Source organism: Nasonia vitripennis, chromosome 4 (assembly GCF_009193385.2).
Source record: "Nasonia vitripennis strain AsymCx chromosome 4, Nvit_psr_1.1, whole genome shotgun sequence".
NCBI classification, from domain to species: domain Eukaryota; kingdom Metazoa; phylum Arthropoda; class Insecta; order Hymenoptera; family Pteromalidae; genus Nasonia; species Nasonia vitripennis.
Window position 1 is genome coordinate 3,543,941 of NC_045760.1, and position 16,456 is coordinate 3,560,396.

The 16,456-nt window shown below is 50.5% G+C and overlaps 1 protein-coding gene across 4 annotated transcripts in view; it reads right to left on the bottom strand.

Moving 5' to 3' along the window:
* Window positions 1-16,456, bottom strand: part of LOC100119000 (POU domain, class 2, transcription factor 2) — a 101,304-nt gene that overhangs the window by 14,452 nt on the left and 70,396 nt on the right. For all 4 annotated transcript variants that reach the window (XM_032598926.1, XM_032598927.1, XM_008213133.4 and 1 more), the window contains exon 4: window positions 10,035-10,091. In XM_032598926.1, the coding sequence (XP_032454817.1) occupies window positions 10,035-10,091 (57 nt within the window). The remainder of the gene's footprint in view (window positions 1-10,034; window positions 10,092-16,456) is intronic.

The following is a 16,456-nucleotide window of genomic DNA, read 5'->3' on the forward strand; positions in this document are numbered from 1 at the left end:
GTGCCGATCCTCCGTTTGATGCCTCCTCGTTTCGAGCGCATTGTCGCGCAACAAAGTTAATTTTACGTCTGTTAGAAGATTTTTCGAATCGATCTCTCGAGGTGAAAAAAGTAAGAAAAAAACAACGTATGTCGGTAAAATTTTTTTCAACCGCCGCTGCTGCAGGAGCGCCGAAAAAAGCGCAATCTCATTCCGCGCGCAATAAAAAGTCGAAAATTAGCAATTATCCGGGGCTTTACGACTTTCCTCGCGGCGGCGGGGGTTATTTTTTCTCTCGCGCTCCTGCGGTCTTTCTCGGTATGGAAGACAAGGTAATCCTAGCTCGCGCGCATTTTTCTAATTCCACCCCATTTGGCCGCCGGTATAGGCTCCCGTGTCATTCCGAAATTTCGTCGGTTCGCGAATTCCGCAAATCGATATATTCGCCGCCGCGTGGATCCTGCGATCTTCTTTCTCATTATCCGCCTCTGCCGCTGCTTCTCCCCGTCTTCGAAATATCTCCGGTTGCGAGAGCTGCAACTGATGCTTTTTCGACTGGTCCTCGCTTATTTCCTGCTTCTCCGAACTGTTTATGGCTTTTCGAGCTGCTGCTGCACGGGGGCGAGCATTAGAAGCTGCTCTGCGCTCTTCTTTCCCCGAAAGCCTTTCGGCCCGCCGTGCGCTAAATGACAAAAGTTTAGGGTAAACGCTCTCGTTCTTTACTGCGCGCACGATACATTGTACGCGGTCGTATTGTTTCAAGGTCGGCCGCGCGGGGAATTACCGAAATTTCTCGCTTCTTTCGAGAGAGCATGATCGTACGGCAGCTGGCACAATATATATATATATTATATGCTTTCCCATCAGCGCAGCGTCGACACAATTATCAGAGAGCGAGTTCGAATCTCCATAGAAGATAAACGCGAAGATCGCATTAGAGCGTGCGCGGGATTTCTTGCCGCTTGGCCGATCCCGTGCATCTGCCTCGCGCAGAGGAGTTTTCTTCCAAGGCGCTGTGTGTATTCTTATATAAATGTCCCGCGCGCGCAACAAAGGACGCAGCGGGTCCCGTCGTCTATGTGTGCAGTGTATAATACGGGGGAGGCCCGCTGTCAGCTCCGGCGACTTACGATTTTATTAGGGCCTTGCGTCATTCGATTATGCTTGTGCGTACATTGTCGACGGCTCTCGGCTTTTCCACTGCGGGCAGCGGCAGACCTGCGTGGAGACTCTTTTTCAATTCGAATAACGCGAGCGAACGTGTGCGGGAGTGCGAGGAAAAATCAGAGCTCGTAAATTCACACGTGCTTTTGTATACGCTCTCAGCGGGAAAATTTGACCGATACGCGGATGAAGCGGAGAGGACGATTCGGTTTATTACGTCGCGATTCATTCTTCAAATGAGACGTTTCGGCTCCTGTAAATCTCTTCCGCTTCCCTGACTCCTCGAAAATTTTCAACAAAAACCATCTACACACATCCGCGTTATCTCGAGAAGCGCCGAGCTCGCGCGACGTCCTCCATCGCTGCGTCGCCGAAAAAAGCAGCAGCCCCTGAACAATTTTACAGCCGCAATAGCACACGCGCCACTGGCAGATTGCAGCATCCGTCGCGTGGGGGAAGTAGCGCGCACGCGAAAGGGTCGCCCCGCACCCAATGGAACAACGAGGCAAGGGTGAGAAGGGGTGGACCGAAACCGTTAGGTCGCGTGCCTACCGCGTATACGCACGTGTCCAAAAGGATTCCGATCCGCGCTTTTCTAGCCGCGCGCTGCATCACCTGTGTGTTTTTTACGAGATTTTATGCAATTGTATAACGTAAGCCCAAGTGTAAACCCTTTCGATCGAGTTTCCTTACGCACACGCCCCTTCTTACGACGACGAGGGGATGATGTAACGCCGGAGGCGTTCGCCTTAATGCTCAAATTCGAATGGCGTGTGTGCATTTGTTAATTAAAAGCATCGTGACTGGAGCGTATACGTAGCTGTATCCCGGCGCTGCTGTTGGATTTCAAAATTTATATCCAGAAACTCGAGCGCACACGCAGCCGTCATCGATCTCTACAACCTCCGAAAATTCGAGCCGTAGAACAACAGCTTTCTCCGCTATTTTGATGTATATCTTCTCTCCGCACTTAATTGTTTCCCCGGCATGCGTGGAACGTGGGCGGATACGCGTGTGTTCTGTATCTCGTGGATCCGGGCGAACCAGGTAAACAGATATCTATCCGGCTGCTTCGCAGCGGCAGCCGTCATTAGTGCAGCGATCGTGCCAACCAGCGCATACGTGGAAACGGGGGAAAAGTTGAAGAGAGTCGGCAGATGCGCGCGACAGGCGCGTGGCGCGTAAAAAGTGGAGTCTGCGCTTGCGATGCCACACCGGAACAGTTAGATCTCGAGGCAGCTCGCTCGCGCGCGCAGTTAGCTCTCGTTTTTCCGGATAGGACCACAGAAGATCAGAGCGCGTGCCGGAGCGCGCGATCCGCTTTATGGACATAGCTGTAAAGTTCGGATCAAGGTTGCGCCGCTGCAGATGCGCCGATGATCGTGACTGGCGGCTGGAAAAAAAAAAGAGTCGCTTTTTTTCTTCAAGCGGCGTGTGCGTGGGTGTCTGTTTTGTGCAGCGGCAGCTAGCGGGTGGTTAATCGATCGGGAAACTCTTTCGATTACATGCCGAATTACGGCGAGCTTATCAGCGTTGATTGATGACGGAGTAATTTGGCGATACTCTACTGGCATTGTGCGTGCTGTGTAGCGTGTGTGGAACGTTTAGGGAAAAAGCTCACGTCCGCCGGGGCGAAACTCCTGTGCCGGCGGCGTAAGGAAATGAGTCTATGCATATAAAAGAAGGGCGTCACATGCGATCGAGGCGGAGAGAGAGAGAGAGAGAGAGAGAGAGAGAGAGAGAGAGAGGATGTGTGTTCCGCAGCAGCGGAACATTCGGTCCATTTGGAATGGGCCACTGCTGGCAGTGATGTACGACATCCTCGGACCTGCATATTGACCGCCTACTCTCTCTCCCTCTCTCTCTTTCGAGATATGCGAACTGCGAGATCGCGGTATATTAGGATTTTCTTTTATGTACCTCGAGTCGGCCTCTGAATGCTGCAGTCGCGCGTGAATTTTTTAACGCACGAGTCTGCCCAAAGAGAAGTACTCCTGCCGAGGAGGCGTGAGCGATCCGCTGGCACTAATTGCGGATGATCGATGCGATTCGAGCCGATAAAAAAGTGTCAATCTCACGTAACGGCCGTCGATCCAAATATTTCCATTTTTCGCAGCTGCTTGCCCAGAACCTATACATCAGTATTCACGAGCCGTAGCTAGCTCTGGCGGCCGATAAAAAAATAATCCCGGCAGCGCTGAATGCGTGTATAGGCAAAGTGAGTTCTCGCGTCGCTCTTTTTCCACGATCGCGGAACTTTTTCCCGCAGCTCTCTCAGAGGCTAGCTGCGATCATTTGAATATCCCGTAGTTAAGATTCATCGGGCGCGCGCTTCGGGGGCAGTGATTGTCGAGTCGGGCAGTCGAGTCACGTGGCCCGGCACGTCATACACGTCAAACCGAAGCCCCTCCGGCTGCGCGCAGCCCCTACATGTCTGTGTGTGTGTGTGCCTGGGCCACTTGGACCCGAGGGGCGAGCGTAGCCGGGCACTTTACATTCTATTTTCACGCTGTACTGACCCCGATTTATGCGACTCGCCTCTAACGTATTCGCGAGATATTGCCTCTTGGCACGCGCTCGCCTATACTCCGCTGGGAGTCGCCGGCCGCAGACGACGACGACGTTTCGAAACTATGTCAATTTTCGAAAGAATCGAAAAATTCCTCGTCGCGCGCGGCTGCGAACTAGTTGATAAACATGAAAGAGGGAGAGAATTTGTCCTTTGGAGCACGCGTAGCGGATAGCGCAGCTATAGGATCAGCGGCACCCCAGCACGCGAGAGTCTGTTTTACGCGCGTCACCGCCCCCGCGCCTCTTTTCACGGGACAACGAGCACCGCCCCCGTCGGCTCTAAGCGAGTTAAATAACGCTACATTACCACCCTTGCCCAGCCTCGCCTTGCGCTCGCGCTCGCGCACCAGCCGCTTGTCCGAGTGTGAAATATCCTCTGGCTTATCAAGCTCCCGCAGAGCTTTTTTATTATACAGCCCGGCTGGCCAGTCGATGAGCTGTGCGCGCTGCGGTTCTCTCGATTGCTCTCGCGCCCTATGGGGTATACAGCTCGCCGCATTGTGTATACACGCCGCCTCGTATTTATATACCCTGGCGCCTCCGATCGCCAGACTTATATATTGGCTGTTGTTGCCTTGTTTTTTTTCGTTTCTTCGCCTTCGCTAGCATACGTATATTTTGAAGTTTGTCGCAAACGCGTGAAAAGAGCGATGATCGAAGCGCAATAAAGCCGTCTTCTGTACTAAACGTCTCGGTCGATTAGAGTCGTCAGCGCAGCGGAGTCGGTTATTAAGAAAAGTGCTGCCGAGGCGCCGCGCGATCATTCTCGAGAAATAACAGGCCGACACGACGTGTGTCCCTCTTCTCCCTCTTACCGAGTGTCATTCACTCGATGGCCGTGTGTATACTGCCCCAGAGCGGCGGCGATTATTATACGGCGTGTCCGTCGATCTCGCGAATATCGTCTGATGCCTCGGGGCTTTCCCATTATATCGTATGCTGCTGGCCTTGGAATCGGCGGTGGCTCGAAGGGGGCGGCTCGTATTTTGTTTCCGAATTCGAGCTTCTGGAAATTGCATATTCTCTTCCGACGACTAACTCCATCGTTTGTCTCCCGTGGGCGTGGAGGTGATGGTCTGCGCTATTTCGACTGTTAAGCGCGGTGAGCTTTTTGAATAAACGCTCCGAATTCCTGAGGAGAGAAACCGTGTACCTTTTGTACACGGCGAAAATCGTATTTCTCGCGCGCATTTTCCTCCTATCGAGTAGCTCGGCTTTATTCTTCTCGCTTCGCCACTACGGCGTATATACGGCGTTAGCTTAATGGCATGTCGAGCGTATCGGGTTTCTGGAGAAACGTTAAAGATCTTCGGGGAAGAACGAGAACGATCCCCCTTTTCCGCAGATATACGTGTATGTGTGCTATGTGTGTGCGCGCGTGTGTGTGTGTGTGTGTGTGTACACCTCTTTCTTTCTCACTTTCCTTCCCTTCGCCTCTCTATACACGCTTTTTTTTTTAACTCTCCACGTGCGTGTGTGCGCGAGTCGTATTTCTCGCTCATGATTTCAGCCACGCTCGAAATCAGAGAACGCTTCTAAAATTTTTCATTAAAATCGTTTTTAATTGCTCGATTCGACCATTAATCTCATCGCCGTAGATTTTTCGAATCACTGCGCGCAGCAGAGAAGCCTCGAAACATTCCGACAAAAAGCCCCTTCGCCTTATGAATTCCGCATACATCTCTCCCTCTCTCGTCCGAGGCGACCATTTTTTCGAGGGGCTGCAGAGACAGTAAAGAACCCATCGAGAATCTTGACGATCATCAGCCTGTTGCCGCGGCGGCGGTGGTGGCCCTTTTCATCGGCGGCGGCGACTTGGAATATAAAAAAGTCGAGCGGCAGAGGGTTGCACCCCTCGAAGAGTCGTGTGGGGCCACCCCCGCGCTCTAGTCAACCAGCCAGTCGCGTGCTGGTAGATAACGGCCTGCTAATTGATTATAATAAGCGCCGCTGAGGAAGTTGTGTTATACGGCGTGGGGATGCGTGCGGCGTCATTTTAACGCTCGACGTGCGGCTAAAGTGCTGCTTCCGTTGCTGTTTTTTGCCAGATTTTTTTCTTTCGTCCGGGGATCATTCCTCGACGAGTTTGATCGGTCGGAATTGCGACTTTTTACTTCTCGCGAACGGAGCAATGAAACTCGTTACGAAAATGGAAAACCTCGATTATAAGCATCGTCACCCCTGAAAACAAAGGTGCGTTAAAAACTAATGCCACACGTTCGCGCTGTATATAGGGGGCTCGTAAATTTCGAAAAACGGAACAACGAGTCGTCGAACTCTCCCAGAAGCCCAGGCGATTATGCAGGGGCCGATATATATATATATATATATATATATATATATATATCGTAGTCGAGCGTGGGCGTCCACGCGAGGATTTATCGTCTTCATTTCAGCGGCTCCATATATTTACTGCGTCGTTACGAGCAATATGACGCCTATTAAGCGATATACGAGCGCCAGCCTCGCGATCGCCAATCGAATTAATCCGGCGCGCTGTTTCACGAACTCTCTCTTGCGCGCGGCCACGAACGAGCTTAATAAATATTGATTATTTAATTAATGTATAATCGCCGGCGCGTGGGAGGCGTGTATATACACAGCAGACAGGTCGATTGGCTCGGCCCCACTGTCGCCGTCTTCTTCTGTCGACGCTCTCTAATTGACGATCATGCATTAGCCCCGCCGCCGCGAAGATTAGATAAATGCAATTCGAGGCGGCGCAACGAACTCCCGAGCGAGCGAATCAAGCCCAATCAATACGCCGCAGAGCTCGGCTGGATATGCCCTGTTTCGCTGCACGTGTTATTTCCTTCCTCTCTCTCTCTCTCTCTCTCGTCTGTCTCCTGCGTGCGTCATCCTCGTGTGTGTGCACTATCACCGTATATGAGAGCGAAATGAAATTCAGAGGGAAAAAAGCGTAGGTTCGAATAAAAAGCCTCGTGAGAACGCGCGGGAGAGAGGGATTTATACGCGCGAGAGCCATCGAAGGAATCGTCAATTGTGGCTCTTATTGGTTTAATTGCTAATTGCTACTCTTCGCGCGCACGCGGCTCTTTCTTCTACAGCCGTTTTCGTCGTCTCATTGCCTTCTCACGGGGAACAGCTGATGATGCGCGGTGACGCGATTTTCTGCACTCGTTTGGAATCATGCACATCTGGATATTCCCGTCGTCCATCGCAACAACGCTGTACACCGTCTGCTTACCAATAAATAATTTCAATCAGTCCATTCTCGCAACTATGTGCGAGAGGCGAAAAAGAAGAAGCCACTCATCGTGAGAAACGAGGAATCAGCATCGGCGCGAGGAAACATCATTGCAGATCGTCCTGGAACTCGATGCTTCTGCTGCTGCTGCAGTGTTTCGAGGAAGTCGGCCGCGTTCCACTCGTTTTCCGTTTCTGCTTACGCGATTAGCGGCCTGGCACGATCTCCCTCTCTCCCTCTCTCTCTCTCTCTCTCTCTCTCTCTCTCCTCGGTTCACTTGCATACACACATCGGAGACTGCGCCGCGTGCGAACGTTCGCTTTTGGCGCTGGAAGTTCAAGAAAAGCTCCTGATTGCGGTAATGACGACCTTTTGCTCTTCTTGCCCGATAGCTGCCGTCGGGTTTAATAACGACGATGCGAGCGATCCGAGCTCGGTTTTCTTTTTTGTTGTTGCGCGCTACGCTTATTTACTGAAAATGTTTCTCGGGAAGCGGCCGAGGATGATTGCTTCATCGCACGTATGTATATGTAGGATCGATAAAGTTGTTTGCGCAATCTTCGCGGAAGCTGCGGGTAGATCTGGAAATAACTCTACGTATTTAAATCGTGTATACCTAGAGCACTCTAGTATGGTCCCCTCGATGATAAAAAGCCCCTCGGGCGGGAAAATTCAAATGCGAAAAGGTGTGTGTTTGCGGACGACTCGTTGGTCACGCGCCTGCACCCCCGCTGGCATTTGAATAACAAAGTCCGAGCGCGCGACTGCGTTTTCGGTTTATCGACGAATACGTTATTCGTCATTCGGCCGGCTTTTATGCGCACGTATTGTGGCCAGGGAGAGAGTGCGCCTCTATTGACCGGCTGCTGCGGGAGGTTTCTTTCTCTGGTGTGTTCGACGAGGTATTAAAAAAGTTCTCTCTCTTCTGGGGAAAAATTCTTTCAGCGTGGGCGACACGCGTCCCTCTGATTTTTCCTGAAAACGGACATTTTCATTATGGACTTTCTATAATGATCCCTGATATATGGGTATTTACCGATTCTAGGTACGATCATGATCACCTACACATTGTATACGTATTTTCGTTTACCCAACTCGGTGGTTCTCACGCGTGCGTTTTTTTTTTGTTATACACATTTAAATGTTCCTTCCACTAATGCATTGCGGAAGTCAATACGTGACGTAAATTACGCCGTGCGCTGAAGTGCAGGCCGAAAGAATCTCGCGGCGAGCCATATTCGAGAAGCAGGTGTCCCGTACGCTCGCCGCATGACTAAACAAGCCCAGCGAGTGTCGTCATTACGGCCATTCAAAAAGCCAGTGGGGAACGCGCCGTACGTTGAAATCTAATTTTTGCCAATCGTCGCGCATTAGCATAGTATTTTCCTTCGCTTCCCGCTGGAGTTAGGTATAAGTGCGATGCTTTCGCGAAATAAAATCGAGCGACCTTGACCAGATAATATTATACGTAATGCACACACACGGTGGCCGGTTGGGAGGGTCGGATCGGAAGTGCGTCAAATTACGGAGGCTCATTAATGAGCCCTAACGACACGCACCTTCACCTACTCAGCTTCTCTCGCCGCGAGTGTTTCACGCACAAGCTGAATGGGCAGATTCACGGAATGCGCATTAAAATGAAATTACCGCGAGAGAGAGAGAGAGAGAGAAGAAGAGCGAGTTAAGCAGCGCAAACGGCTAAGCGCTATAAAAGTAAAACACAGGTTCGCGAGTTCTTCGATTCGGTGCGTCGTTGTCGTCGTATAGTCCTTTGGTAGGCAGATCAGCCTCGGCCGACCGGTTCGAGGGATTTCCGAGAGAAGCAAGAGCGCCGAGTTTTTTGTTCGGATCGTGCGACTGCCAGTCGCCTGAGGAGAGGATGAATGCTGCTGCTTTCGTTTGGATTCATCTCGCCGTGTGTATATTCCTTTGTTAGCTGCTCCTAATCCTGACCCAATTTACGACGCGATATGAAGACGTCTCTCCCCGACTGTTTTGACTCTAGGCGCTCATTTTTCTTATCGGCGTCGATGTAATATAAAGCAGCAGCAGATGTGTCGGATAATTCATTTCACAAACTTTCGCACGTTCTCGGAAGGACGTTCGACAAGAGCGCGCGGGTGTGTTTCAGTCGCGAGGGGGTCGAGCGTTACACGAGCTAAACCCTCGTAAAAGCCGCGACAGCAGCGGCGCCTGCCGAGGGCATAAACGCGCGGGATATAGAGCACAACACTCAGCGAAAATTTTGACGATTCCCTCGTTAGCCGCTTGCGCGGAACATGTGCGACGCGTACCGGAGCTACGCTGCAAATCGTACTCTCGTATCCTTGCGCTGAAAAATGTCTGTCGAGGATAATTCCTCTCTCTCCGCGAGCGTTATTTTTTTTCTCTGCCTCGCCGCGGACGAAACTCATGCGCACGCACGAGCCGAATATACATATAAGATGCACACATAGCGAGAGAGAGAGAGAGAGAGAGAGAGAGAGAGAGAGAGAGAGAAGTATTAGAGAGCCGGAGAGAGAAAGAAAGAGAGCTGTCCGCAAATGAGAAGGAAAAGGCCCGGGGCCTCTTGCGCAAATTGCAAATTGTTCGTCGATTATACATTGGTGCGCGCGCGCGCGTCTCCCGAAAGCGATCTTTTTACGATCTTTTCGTTGGGCGCGCGCGCACACGTGCACCTACCGAATCGCGCTCGCGAATGACAAAAAGCGGCGCCGTGCGTATACGTATATAATAATTGTGTTTATGACATACTTTACGGGGAAGAAAATTAACCGGACCGCAGGAATCAACGAGCGTTCGTCGAAACGCGCTGATTTTCGTTACGGGCCCTGCGCGCGAGGACGAGCTGCAACTGACTTCTCGCTTCGCTCGATGCTCTGGTACTGCAGTGTACAACGCCATGGGCTAATAAACAATGGGGGACACTGTAGTTAGCGCGCAAGCGGCGATATGCCGTAGATTAAACGTGTTGTTTTTATGAAACGCCGTGCAGAATGAAGTTCCTTCTGGAAACTGCAGTTTTCGGGAGTTAACGATTCCTCGAAGCTATTGTCGTGAGAAATGTTGCAGAATATGATGTTTGGATTGCGGACGTTACTTTGGTACTTACCGTGGAGGGATTCGGGCGATGCCGGGTCCTTCTCGACTCGGCCGAGCGCGTCGCTCGCTGAAACAGACAAAGAGAAGGTGATACGTTAGTTAATGCGTATTTTAGCAGTAATTAATGAGCTCAGCCGTCTTATCTTGGCACAGCGTCTTATCAGCGGAAACGCTTTTATTCTCGCGGCGCGCCTTGATTGATTCACACCTCTTATCTTCCTTATCGCACACAGGCCATCAGGTGTGTCTCCGACCGTCTGATGATGCTCCCCATCTCATTTCCCGAAATAGAAGAGATGAGAGACGCAAAGGGTCGCGGCAATATTCAAATAATCCATTCGGATCGAGCGGTAATTCCGGCCAAGAGATGACCACCATACGTCACTGCGACCCCGGATACGACACCCTGGGGGGCAGCAACTCAGTCCCGGAATAAGAACTCTCTCTCTCTCTCTCTCTGTATTCAGATAATCCCACCTTCTACTGGACATTTCAATACGGGCGCCGCGGGGATAGAGAAAGAGACTCGCGGCCGAAAATACGGGCGACGCTCGTATTATTACGGCTGATGCCTATGGCTTTGCGACGATAAACGACAGAGCGGCGGTGGCTCTATGGGGGTGGTTTTTCCCGCTGCTGCAGGCTTGTTTTGTCGAAAAATTTTTCCGATCCGACTGATGGCTCAATTGGGAGGGGATCGATCATTCTAATTGCGGGGCTATGCGGGTTTTTGGCCATGGCTCGATCGGGTATAGTGTGTGGCGACATTAGCGCGTTATTGAGACCCGCACTTCGACACGCCAGCTGTATACATTTTTTCACGCAACGACGAGGACGATAGCGTCGAGTTTTTATATTCTCTACCGCGAAAGCGATTGATTGTTTACGATCGATATCTCGACGGCGCAGTCGGCGGTTTTAATTATTTCTCGTTACGTAACACCGCGACTTTATTATGGGCGAGTGTTGCGCGATCGGCTCGATAATGCCAAATCCGTTCCGAGAAGCGTTAATCAGTCAAAGTGCCTAATCTAGTCGAAATAATTCTCGAGAAAAAAAGGCCATGAATTAATCAAGATGAGCATCGCGCGATGTGTATCGATCAGAGCCAAGTCGAGTTTTCCATCAGCGGAGGTATGAAGCATCCTATTGAATCCAATCCGCGCAGCTTTACTCATTCATATAGAGAGCCGCGGCCGCGAGAAAGAGAAAAAAAGTCGGGAGCGACGTACGAGGGAATTCCGAGACTCGTGTCCAAAGTGATTGGCCGACGCCTCGATTTTACGGGTATACCTCTCGATGATGAAGCCGCCGCTGATGCTCGTCTATTATTGAGCCGCTGACAGACGCGCGCAAGCATCGCGTGTTACGATTTAGTATTCATAAAGGTCAGACCCGATGGATGGATATTGCGGCCTCGTCTTCTTCTTCAAATCTAGCTTGAAGCTCTTCTCGCTGTAAATAGGACGTATACTCACGTCGATACACCGGTAACGGATTTGTTTTCGCGGAATAAACGCAAATTTTACAGGAAAGCGGGAATAAAAGCGTATACGCTGGCAATCCCGTATTCAAACACACTGAAGAATTCATAAGCCGCAGGCCCGATATACACGCCTTTCCGCGCGCCGGTAATAAAAGTGAAAATAATCCAAAAGTCTATGAATCCTCAGCCTCGGGCGGCACGACAGGGCTCATAAAAAATTCATCCCCCGGCATTTGCGGTTGCGCGCCGCGAGCCTGACCACAATGTGTCTGCGCGCCGACTCTCTTTTCGCGCGCGCGTGTGTGTGTGTGTGTGTGCGCGCGCGCGCGAACGAAACACCCTTTTCTCGAGCTGCTTTTCGCCGGAACAGAGAAAGAGGGAGAGAAAGTAGGTGTATTTTCTGGCGGCAATTCGCGCGCGCGCGCGACGTACGTGCATTACACGCCTCTCGAGGGAATACGTACGCTAAAAATCTGTCAAACTCGTTGAAAAAGTCGTAACCGCATCGTGTATGTGGCATAATTTTGATTCTCGAAAGTCGAGCAATTTTTTTTTCAAACGCCCGTATAATATGCGGTCTCGTATCGGCTACTGCTTCCTCCCTCTGGCCCATCATGAATACCAGATGCGGCTTTGAATCTAGTTTGCCTGCCGCGAGCGAGCGCGAGGGCATCAATTTTTTAACAGCCCCCGGCCTCTCTCGCGTATGCAAGCGACTCTACGATATGGAAAACACGTCCGAGGAAAAGAGAAAAAACTCGCGTTACGCGTCGAGAATCGACTGTTGGGGAGGTCGATATAATCGCGAGGCTATGCGCTGCAGGGGATTATTGACCCATTTTCGATTGTTAATTCGACTGCCGATAAATTAAAACTCACGTAAGAACACACACACAGGGTTACGTACATAGAGGGAAGAATACGAAAGTTCGTGTCCACAAATAAACGCGAAGCTGCAGCAGCTGGCTGCGCGCGCGCTCTAATTAATTTACTAATTAAAAAACTTAAATTAATGAGTCTGCTCGTGAAGGGTAGAAAAATTACAGAATTTCTCGCGATATACGTCTGGCAGTGTGAGCGGGGGTTGGGGGTGGGAAGAGAAGAAAAGCGAGCCCGGGAGTCATATAAAACCCGTCGCGATACGTGCGCGCCCGAGACTTTTTCCAATTACAAACGGCGCCATTAGCGCGCGCGCAAGGGCTGCTCTCTCTCTCTCTCTCTCTCCTTACGCGAGGAGGATATTATTTTTAAAACAAGAATATTCCCGCCTGCCGCGAACGCGGTATATAATGAGGGGAGGGCGCGCGATAATGGCGGACCTTATGAAGAAATAAAACCCCCTCTCGCGCACTAGCGCAGCTCCTTTCTCTTTCCACGGCCCCACCATCGTAGAGAGAGAGAGAGGGAGAGAGAGAGAGAGAGAGCCAGTTGCCATAGAGACCGACTTGTCCGTGAGAGAGAGAAAACTGCGGGGGTGCACCGGACGCCCGTCGTCGTCTGCTCCGCGTAGTTTGCCGGAGAAGGGTTGAGGGTGATTCCTACTACTACCACAGCAATTATGAGTGAGAACGAACGCTTTCTTACACGGCGCGCGAGTTTTTTCGAAAAATTAAGATTCATAATTGACGAGGTGGAAAATTATCGCCGCCTCGAGTTCTCGCGCGCTTCTCCGAATGCATATAAAGCTGCCTGCAGCAGCAGCTGCGCTGTATGAGTAAGCAGAACGCGAGTGCTCGTTTAATGCAACGAGTAATGGGCCTCGGAATCCTTCAATCAGCACTGACTCTCGTTTTCAGGCCGAATCTCTCTCGCGAGGCCCGTAATTGATTTATTGAACGATAATGGAGCGTGTAAGCAAAAACTCGCGCGCGCGTCTTTTTTACCTTCCGAGAATTTTCGAGCCTCGCGCTGTTTATTACCCTCGTTATCGAGGCCGCGGACTCTCTTGGCGCGCGTATTGTTCTCGCTGGGAGATAAAAAAAGAAGCGGCTTTCCGTGCGCGCTCGTTATTATGAAAAACGGTATAAACCAACCTCGTCAACGCGGCGATACAAATTAATCCACGTTTCAGTCACACACACTGATCGATAACGACGGGAGTCGCGAACGAGATTACGATCGCTCATCAGCTCACACTTATAGCGGAAAATGTCGAAGAATTATATTCCGCATCTCTCTAATTTCCTTTTTACGCTGCAGCTCGGAGATCGATCATTAGCTCTGTTTCTCTCTCTAGCGTGCGCTAATCGCTCTGATGGATCCGAAAATAATTGCCGACGATGAGCCCGATCGCGCCCCCTCTGCATTATACTATAACATAGCCGGTGCTGCAGATGGCGAGGCTGCGCTTTGTGCTCGAGGGTAAAAGTACATTTGCGCGCGCGGATACATAGATGCAAAGACTGATCGAAAATTATTCGAAATTGATGAGACTTTTCGTGCGTTTCCAAAGGAAGGGCTGCAAGAGAAAGAGAGAGACGATAATCGAGGAAATCATGAGCGCGTGCCTGTCGCGCGCGCGAGGGTCGGTCCGACAACCCCTTTTTTATTGGCCACGTCCTGGGCTAAATATCTGTTCTGAAAAAAAAAACAACGAGAGCGGGGGATGTCCCGTTGCGAGATTGCCTGTTGTGATTCCTGCTATCCGTTACTTACTCTCTCTATGCGATTGTTGCTTTTTTAGGGGTCATCGGAGCGGCCATCATTCACTCGCGACTGCTGTACGTATATACGCACTCGAGTGTCGGAAATATTTATGGAGTCGAATGCAGCGTGAGCGTATGTGATTATTGAGTGTTGTCCGAAATGCGAAATAGCATTTACGGCGTCGTCAATTCCCGGGAGTAATTTCCGAAATGAGTATCTCTTCTAAGACCACCATCCTCGTCGTCGGTTCGTTAAGTCACCGTGAAACAGTGCAGGCATCTCGTAAAGCGCACACGTGTACCTATAACCTCGCGTAATTGTGTAAGCCCGGCCGTTGGCGCCGCTCGTTTCTTCATATAATATTTTTTTAATGCCGGCAGCGATGAATTCGCGAAATTTCATCCTTCCCGGAATGCGGATTCTCGTTTTGACATTCCGCTGCAAAGAGAGCGTCATTTTTTTCATGACGCGAAAGATACGTTTCGCGAAAATATCTCTGAAATTCCCTATGAATAAAACAGTCGTGATCGTGATACGGTAGAGACATAAGCCTCTAATTAATTAGCGGCCATTAAAATTTCAATCGCGATTTTCGACGAAGACGCGCGCGCTCGCTCATGGGCTAATAAATGATTTATTTAACCTCTCTTCATAATTTAACGATTAAAAAACCGTTAAATATATGCATCTAATTGTATATCAACGTTCGAGCACATATATGTTAAAGCCGGCTCGGTTAATAGGGCTTTTGCCATGGTTTTCGCGTGATTTCCGCTGATAAGAAGCGCGCGAATTATAATTAGCACGTCGTTTCCGCGGTGTGTATCATCGTGCACACACACACACAACCCGCCTGTCTTTCTCTCTATTTCTCTCGCGTGCGATGAAATATTCATTGGATGCAAATAGTCGCTCGCGCATTAAAAAAAAAGTTAACATCGCATGAGCTCTCCTTCGCAAAACCGACTGCATCGAAAAGAAGAGAGAACAAAGTCGTAATAATAAGCGGAGAATTTCGTGCCGTAATTAGCCCATGAGCGTCGCACAACCCTCGCAGATGTACGCACACTTCGACGCAATTAAGCTTGATATGCCGAACAGTTCCTCTCCTGCGTGCGAGCTCAGGAGAGAGAGAGAGAGAGAGAGAGAGAGAGAGAGAGAGAGAGAGAGAGAGAGAGAGAGAGAGAGCGTAATTACGTGCGGTAATTAGAGAAGTTTGTCTGCAATTACCTCTGCGAACGCGATACACCGCATCAGCGGGGCTGATTTGGTTGATTAGAAAAATTCTCTCTAAACACGCGTATCAATGACCTGCGCGCGAGATCCGGAGATACTTTTGATACACACGCGAGGCGTCGCGGGCGTAATTGAAACTTTTTTCCCCGATGATAAAAGCAGAAACGGTGCAGTGATGAATATACCCGGTTAACTGTGGTGTCGCGGCTCGGCTTTACGACGCCGCTAACGAGCTTTCCCCTGCCGGGCTCATATCCACGCACGATTCTTCATTACAAAAGGCCCCGGGAAATTACGCGTATTTCGAAAAACCGGCGAGTCAAACAATCGTTCTTTCATTAATTTCTCCGCAGCGGCTTCTATATAACATCCATCCGCGCGGCTCCAGATAATTCCCTCCAAGAGTATAGTATAGTAGTAGAACAAGAAGAAGAAGAAGAAGTTTCTAATGACGGAAAATGTAATATATATCGCGAGGCGCTGCTGCGGCTTTCCTCGTAATTAAGTTATAACTAAGGGCGCCGCCGCGGACTCGCGAGAGTGGAAAACAATAAGGGGCCGAGAGAGAGAGAGCGCGGCTAATCCGGACGATATATTATATCCGATGAGAGTGCTCCTGGCAGCCCCGCTCGACCTACACTCGCCGCTCTCTCTCTCTCTCTCTCCCTCTCTCTCTCTCTGTCTCTCTCTCTCTCTCTCTCTCTCTCTCTTTCTCTGTGTCGCGAAAAAAGCCCCCGGGAAGAAAATGGAGCTGGTATTATAAGCGAGGCCCCGGCCCTTCTGTTTATCGCCCTTTCGCGAGCCAGACGCACGGATACGCGACAACAAGCTCGTCGCGTCGCTCTTATTTTTCAATAATCGTCCGCGCGGCGCAAATAATATCGACGAGAGCTCGCGCGTCTCCGCTAATAGACTGTGCAAAGTGGAGGGGGGCAGAGTGGGCAGCAGCAACGCGGAGAGAGAGAGAGAGAGAGAGAGAGAGAGGCGCAGAAAGTGGGAGGAACAACTCGATTGCGCGAAATCGAATTAGGACGAGCCAGCGAGCGGAGATGTAATTAATTAGT